The sequence below is a fragment of the Carassius auratus genome, chromosome 9, assembly GCF_003368295.1.
Source record: "Carassius auratus strain Wakin chromosome 9, ASM336829v1, whole genome shotgun sequence".
In the NCBI taxonomy this organism is placed as follows: domain Eukaryota; kingdom Metazoa; phylum Chordata; class Actinopteri; order Cypriniformes; family Cyprinidae; genus Carassius; species Carassius auratus.
Genome location: NC_039251.1, coordinates 2,240,117 through 2,247,616, shown reverse-complemented (window position 1 = coordinate 2,247,616; position 7,500 = coordinate 2,240,117). Strand labels below are relative to the sequence as shown.

General features: G+C 37.3%; 1 protein-coding gene and 1 pseudogene across 1 annotated transcript in view; one reads left to right on the top strand and one right to left on the bottom strand.

Moving 5' to 3' along the window:
* LOC113108184 (tumor necrosis factor receptor superfamily member EDAR-like) overlaps positions 1 to 4,658 on the bottom strand; it is a 4,978-nt gene extending 320 nt beyond the window's left edge. The window contains exons 1-3 of the mRNA XM_026271051.1: positions 4,193 to 4,658; positions 3,985 to 4,045; positions 1 to 2,476 (exon numbers count right to left, since the gene is read on the bottom strand). The exon at positions 1 to 2,476 is cut by the window's left edge and continues 320 nt beyond it. Of these exons, the coding sequence (XP_026126836.1) occupies positions 2,136 to 2,476; positions 3,985 to 4,045; positions 4,193 to 4,348 (558 nt within the window). The 5' untranslated portion in view covers positions 4,349 to 4,658 and the 3' untranslated portion in view covers positions 1 to 2,135. The remainder of the gene's footprint in view (positions 2,477 to 3,984; positions 4,046 to 4,192) is intronic.
* A 2,334-nt stretch (positions 4,659 to 6,992) lies between these two features.
* LOC113109281 (peripheral plasma membrane protein CASK-like) overlaps positions 6,993 to 7,500 on the top strand; it is a 16,791-nt pseudogene continuing 16,283 nt past the window's right edge.

Genomic DNA, 7,500 nt, shown 5'->3' with positions numbered 1-7,500 from the left:
CATCACACACTTTACAGCTTTTCCGTTCTGGTTATTAGTTAATGAGGTGCTGGAAATCACAGCCGCTTTACACTCGGAGTCATAAAACACCAATTCCACCCAATTAGTCCAGCAGCAGCGCTCACACACACACACACACACACAAGCTGCAGCTCTATGACTCTTAAACAGATTAATGTTTCTGTCAAAATTTCATTGACTCCATATTCTGAAAGTGAGCAGATACAGTGAGTTCATCGAAGGTGAATGTGGGATCACACACACACACACACACACACACACACTTCTGATGTACTTGTACCATATTTGAGAGTTTTTCTCACATCAATGTAACATTTAGGCAAGACACTGCAGGAAAACACTTTTTTTTCTTCAATATTTTAAAATAGTTTTCTTAAAAACACATTTCTTAATAATAATAATAATAATAATAATAGGACCACAACTGTTTATTATATAAAACTAACAAAACTGTAAATGTATTTTTTTATTTGTATAAAATGTATTTTAAAATAGATGTTTTTTTACAAATAAATATAATAGTAGAAGTTGTTTATTATACAAAAGTAACAAATGTAAACGTTTTTATTTAAAATTGTTTCAATTTATTTCGTATTATTAAATTATGAATTTAAACAATTTGAAAGAGACTCTCACTATTTTTTAATAAATGTAATAAAAATAGTAGTAATACCAGATTTGTTTTAAATATTTAAGTGTCTACTCATTATTTGTGTTATTAAATCTATTTTTTTTTAAATGATTATCATTATGCATTTTAAAAAAAAAATGTTTTAGTCGCAGTACCAGAACTGTTTATTGTACAACAGTAACAAAAGTCCCTTTGCTCTTCTACAATGAGATTTTAATCTATGTTGCTCCAGACTAGTGTAAAGAAAGCTTCCCAAATACACTTTAAAGTGTATATTTTATTGCACTTGATCTATATTCTCTGATTTATGGAGTAATAAAAAGAGAAATCCAACATCCCCCCTGACTTTAGCTCAGATTTGTGGTCTGGAAACGAATGCATATTTAAAGATGAGTGTTCAGAAAGCTTGAGTTTGACTGCACTGTGGTGAAGCTGGTGAGCTGTAGTAATATTGACTCGTTCTCCCTGAGCGTCTTGCCTTGAAACAGATGTGTTTGTCAGCTAGCTTCGTTCAGAGCGTTTAACGAACATGAACTCAGTCTGTGAGATGCTTCAGGAAAACTGCAGGAACGAAACACTGAGAATAAAACACGACCCTGACCGCACTTAAGATCCCAGTTTAAGAGTCTGTAGAAATGATTCCTCCATCTGTCCTGAGAGATGTTCTCTAAATGAAAGGATTCAGACGATGACTGCTGATCTTTTCTGTTAATGACGTTAATTAGGAGTCGTTTACAAGCCACAGAGAAGAATCCTGTGAAAAAGATCATCAGTGCTTCACAGATTTCACATCTGAAAGTGTTTTCTGTGAGAGATGATCGGGAGGTCAGAGAAAAGCACAATTTCATCATGTAATAAAGTGCTCTGTGCGCACTAATTTTGTATTTAATATACTAAAAATATTATGTGGTCAGATCGGATTCTTTTCTGATTTTTTTAGAAACGAGTTTGAATATATTCACACATTCCAGATTCCTGTGTTTCTGCCGAAGCCTCATGACACTCATGACATGAATATCATCGTTTGTCATGTCGTAAAACAACATCTGCATTGAAACTGTATTGCTGTTTTTAGCGCAGACATAACCACGCAACGGTGTTCCCATCGAAACCAACACACATTCCCTAAAACAGTGTGCTAATGGACACACAAATCAGATTTGAACAGTTATACTGACAGTAAGATATTCAGATCAGATTGAGTCCTGACACGCATCAAACCAGATCTGAGCTGAGAGTCTGAACGAGGCTTGCGTTACAAGGGATCAGCTTATAATCATGTTTCTATTATTATTATATTAGCCTGTGAACTCATTCTCTCAGACGGTCTGGGTATATTAAGTACAAAATTAGTGCGCTATAACCAAGCTCACGGAAGTGTGTGTGTGTGTGTGTGTGTGTGTGTGTGTGTGTTAAGTCTTGTTTAGAGCAGTTTCTGCGCCGCATGTGTTCCAGAGACTCAGACGAGGTCTGGATGGGTCTGTCAGACGCTGGCGCAGCGCGAGCTCAGATTGGGATGGTGGCTGGACGGGGGGACGCTGTTCTCGGGGCCCAGGATGTCGAAGCAGAGGGTCTCGACGGCGTCCAGTCGCTCGATCTGCACCAGACGGGTCAGCAGGTCAGGGATGCTGTATCCCGCTGTACTGATGCGGTCGAACAGCTGCATGCCGTCCGTCATTCCTCCGATCTCGTCACGCTTCAGGCCGAAGCTCTCGGCCAGGTGTCTCCAGGTCTTCACCACTGCCTTGTCTGTGCTGTAGGTGGCGCTGAGCATCCGGCTGCTGCGCTCCAGACAGTCGAACGGGAGCTCGGTGGGACTCAGACCTGCACAGAACAAACACTCGCTCGTCATCACGGTGGGGATGGGAGGTATGGACTCAGTATATAAACATCACAGTGTTTCTGGTATTTATTATGATAAACAGTTCAATAGCGACGATTCAGGGATCCTGTTCCTTTAGAGAAAAGTATTATATTTTATATTTTTACTCAAAATAGGCTGTTGTGAGCATCTTTGAGTACACACGTGTTGATGGTTTAATTCATACTAGAAGCTAGAGGGCGCTCTCGCGCAGAAACTACACACATGCATCACAGAAGAAATAACACTGATGACGCTCCAGGAAATCCCTAATATGGGCAACACACAACGGAGATGGATTAACTGATGAAACTTGAAGACAAGAAACGTACGATTGCACAAAATATACCGTTTATCTGTGTGCTTCAAGCAATCCCGGGCGAGACTAGTTCTTATCATGGGGAGATCTTTTATTAGTGTATCGCAAACGATAAGAAATCACCCGTCCCAGAGTAAAATACGAGTAAATCTCTGTCAGGAAAGACTCATGAGCAGGGTTTATGACAAACAACACGGATTCAAAACTAACAATCTGGCAATCAGAAAATTACATTGTGAATCATTATTTTTATTCATTGTTACATGCATTTATTGAATGAAATAATCGAAATGTATCTATTTTTAAAAGTACGTAGCAGAACTCTTTTTTTGTTAAAAATAACAAACATTAAAAAGATTTACAATTTTATAAAAAAAAATAAAAGCGTAATTCAATTTTTTTTATATTAATTAAAAATGTTTTATTTTTACTATTGCATTAACCTTTTAAAATGTTTTTAAATGATTTAATATATATTTACCAGAATTTTTTCTTGAGCAAAATTCTAAACTAAAAATAAAGATATATTTGATTATCTTTTATATTTATTATTTTATCAAATGCACTTAAAATGTAAAAAATTTATAAAACTAATAAATATGAATATTAAAAATAAGTGTTATAATAACAGAACTGTTAAAATGTTCAAATCCTTGTATGTATTATTAGTATTATTGCATGTGTGAAGTGAATAGTTCTCCCAGATCTTGCTGTGGTCAAGTGAACCGAGTTTATTCGGTCAGTAAGTGAACTCACACTTAACCTGGTGTAGTCTTCATGTGATGATGAGTCTGTGTCAAACACTGAGGTTGATTATTAATCATCAAAAGCACATCTGTGGGGCGTCTGTCCTCCTCTTTAAGATCTGACAAGTGTTTATTATAATAGTGTGTGATTATATGTGTCCCATCAGAACAGTCCACTGGGATCAACAATGATAACATGCATTTGATTCGACTTCATTTCTATTATTTCTCTTGTGATTTCTGACTGGCGAGATGAACTCTGCATGATTTAATGTGGAGTAATGTTAGGTGTGTTTGCAGTGAGGTGGAGCTGTGTTTGTCACACACTTCTGCTCATTACAGCTTTAACACCGCAGTCGTCTGTGTTTTACAGGCTTCACATGATCATGACTTCAGTTTCACTCACCTTCTGCCACACTGCAGGCCTTGGTGTACAGATCCAGGATCTTCTTCCTCCTGCTGTGAATCTGCAGAAACAGATGCTTTAATCACTAAGAATATTTCACCGTTTTACAGTGTTTTGATCAGGGAAACGCAGCCCTGGTGAGCAGAAGAGCCTTCAGTGTAGTAACTCTTGTGTGTGTGTGTGTGTGTGTGTGTGTGTGTGTGTTCACCCCGGTGGCTCTGCTGCTGCTGCTGGTGTTGATGGTGTTATTGGTGTTGGTGGTGTTGGTGGAGCAGGTCTTGTCCCGTGTCAGATGCACCAGAGACAGTAGACAGAGGTCAGCGGTTCCCTGTTTGTCCTGAGCTGCTTCTTCATCACTGTCCATGCTGCGACTCAAGAGCTGCTCGTTCTCCGACGACGCGTCGTTCTCACTGCGACAGTGTGACAGCGTTTAGTGTTTGACCACGCCTTTATACACAACAACACTGATTCCGACAGAAGACAGACAGTCTAACATATTTTAATACATTTCAGTCATGCAACGTTGATGAGACATTGTGTTTTTATTTTTCTCAAACATGACTTCTTTAAAATAACAGACAACATGCTTAAACTAAACAATACTGTTTCATTTATAAACATTAGTTAATATAAATATAAAAAGTGAAATGTTAATTCAAAAATACTCCATTTTAAAAAAGCAACTTTTTAAAACTAACATTAATAAAGATTGCTGTAAAAATACATTGCATATTGTTATTTCATATTAACTGATGCATTAACTAAACAAATGACACCTCATTGTAAAACGTTACAAATGTTTCTTATAATAACTTTCTCTCTCAACGACTGAGCAGATTTGTTTTCTTGTTCTGTTGAAACGGAGTTTATTGTAATGTTTTTGCCAGCTGTAGTTAACTGTGAGCTGCGTGGAGGGTTTGAAGCGACTCTGAGTCTGATTTATACCTTTTCTTCTCTGCTGATTGTGGTTTACAGTAATAATCATCATGTAGTGACTAGCCTGTTGTTTCCAGCTAGCGCTGTTGACAAAGAGAGCTCAGAGCGGCACAGAATCTCATTGTTTCAGACACTGGATACCTGCATTAGCACATACTCTGTCACGAGCCAAAATCTGCTGCTTCACACGTCTACAACACTCAGAAACACATTACTTCATCTACAACACAGCCCATCTGTCGCAATCAGGCCATTTTAGCATTTAGGCATCTTCACTTTTCATTACATGTTGTTTCAGACTAGTGGAAAGAAAAAAAATAAACATTAAAGTTTTTATCTTATTGCACTTTATCTATTTTCATCTTTATCTATTTCCAGTCTACAGTCGGTCAAATGTTTGGGACCAGTAAGACTTGTGATGTTTTTAAAGAAGTCTCTTCTGCAGATTTTTTTTTTATTACGATATAAAATAATGGCTTCTATTTTAGTACCCTTTTAAAATATAAAAGCTGAATTTCCATCATTGCTGCAGTATAAAGTGTCACATGATCTAAAGAAATATTCTAATATGATTTATTATTAGAATTATCAATGTTGGCAACAGTTGTAGTTGTTTTTTTGTTTTTTGGAAACTGATACTTTTTTCAGGATTCTTTTTTCATTTATTCAAAATATAAATCTTTTCTAACAATATATTCTTAATTTTTTATTGATCCTTGCTGAATAAAAGTTTTAATTTCTTTCAAAAAAAAAAGAAAGAATTAAAATTTACTTGACCCCAAGCTTTTGAATGGTAGTGTATATTGTTAGAACAGATGTCTATTTTAAATAAATGCTCTTCTTTTTAACTTTTACTCCTCAAAGATTCCTAAATAAAATATCACAGGTTCTATAAAAGTATTAAGCAGCGCAAAAGTTTGCAGCACTGATAATAAATCATCATATTATTCTGATTTCTGAAGATCATGTGACACAAAAAAATATTTTACATCATAATAATATTTCACAATATATTTTTCCTGTATTTTTGATCAAATAAATGCAGCCTTGAGCAGAAGAGACTCCAGTAAAAAACATAAAATCGTTCTGATCCCACACTTTTGACCAGTCGTGTTCATCTTTAGAGAGATTTTTCTCCATTTCAGCAGCGCTTACATACACCAAACTTTACAGTTTTATTCCTCTCAGTATTGTGAAGGGTTTTACTGAAGGGTTTTTCATATATAATGTGCCTTGTTTTATTTTTTACACTTTATCTATTTTCATCTGTAGATTTCAGTTACAAAAAATATCTTTAAAAAGTCTTTCTTCATTTCAGCAGCGCTTACATACACTAAACAGTTTTATTCGTACCTGTATATTATAAAGGGTTTGTTCACATATTGTTTGCTTGGTATTCGTATTGCACTTTATCTATTTGCATTTTTTCATTTCAATTTCAACACATATTTCTGAAAAGTTTGTTTCTTCACTTTAGCAGAACTTACAAACACCAAACTTTCCCGTTTTATCGCTCTCTTTATTCTGAAGTGGTTTGTTCACTGATTTACACGAGCTGTTTCAGATATGTGTGTTATAGAGTGATTAAAAGAGAAAGAGAAAGTCCCCTCTGGAAGAAACCTTTAACTCTAATTTGTTAAATTCAGACTAAATCAAGAATTATGAATCTGTTTTTATCCAATGATCATATTTACAGTATGTGCTGGAAATATAGTTCATATTTAATTAGATAATGCCTCATTTGCTTTTTTAAATATAGCTATTCAGAAAATATGTGTGTTATTAACTCATTACAAAAAAAATGATTGCAATTGTTAAAGTAATGAACCAAGTATGATGAAATCTATTAGTAGTTTGTTTTGACTGTGTTCACCTGCAGTGTCCTGTCTCAGAGACGACAGACGGTGTGTTATCAACAGTCAGATCTCATCTAAACTAGTGTGAGGAGAGCAAGCTTCACCTGCTCCTTCAAGAAAAAGGGTTTGGGGCGAATAAGTGTCATCTTCTGTTTGAAGCGGAGCTATTTTCAGCTCTGGGTTTGGCTGCAGCGCTGCGTAATTACCAGACGCTTGATGAGGTTTGTGTGAGATGAACATCTCCTGAGGAGAGCGTAGCTACAGGCTTTATCCTCATCCTGTCTGAGATCCACACGTGATTGAGTCAGAAGAGAAGAGGAGAGGAGAGGAGGAGAGGAGGAGAGGAGAGGAGAGGAGAGGAGGAGAGGAGAGGAGGAGAGGAGAGGAGGAGAGGAGGAGAGGAGAGGAGAGACGAGCTGAGGAGAGGAGAGGAGAGGAGAGGAGGAGAGGGGAGAGGAGGAGAGGAGAGGAGAAGAGAGGAGGAGAGAAGAGGAGAGGAGAGGAGAGACGAGCTGAGGAGAGGAGAGGAGAGGAGAGGAGAGGAGAGGAGGAGAGGAGAGGAGAAGAGAGGAGGAGAGAAGAGGAGAGGAGAGGAGAGGAGGAGAGAAGAGAGGAGAGGAGAGACGAGGAGAGAGAGGAGAGGAGAGGAGAGGAGAGGGAGAGAGGAGGAGAGGAGGAGAGGAGGAGGAGAGGAGAGGAGAGGAGGAGAGGAGAGGAGAGGAGA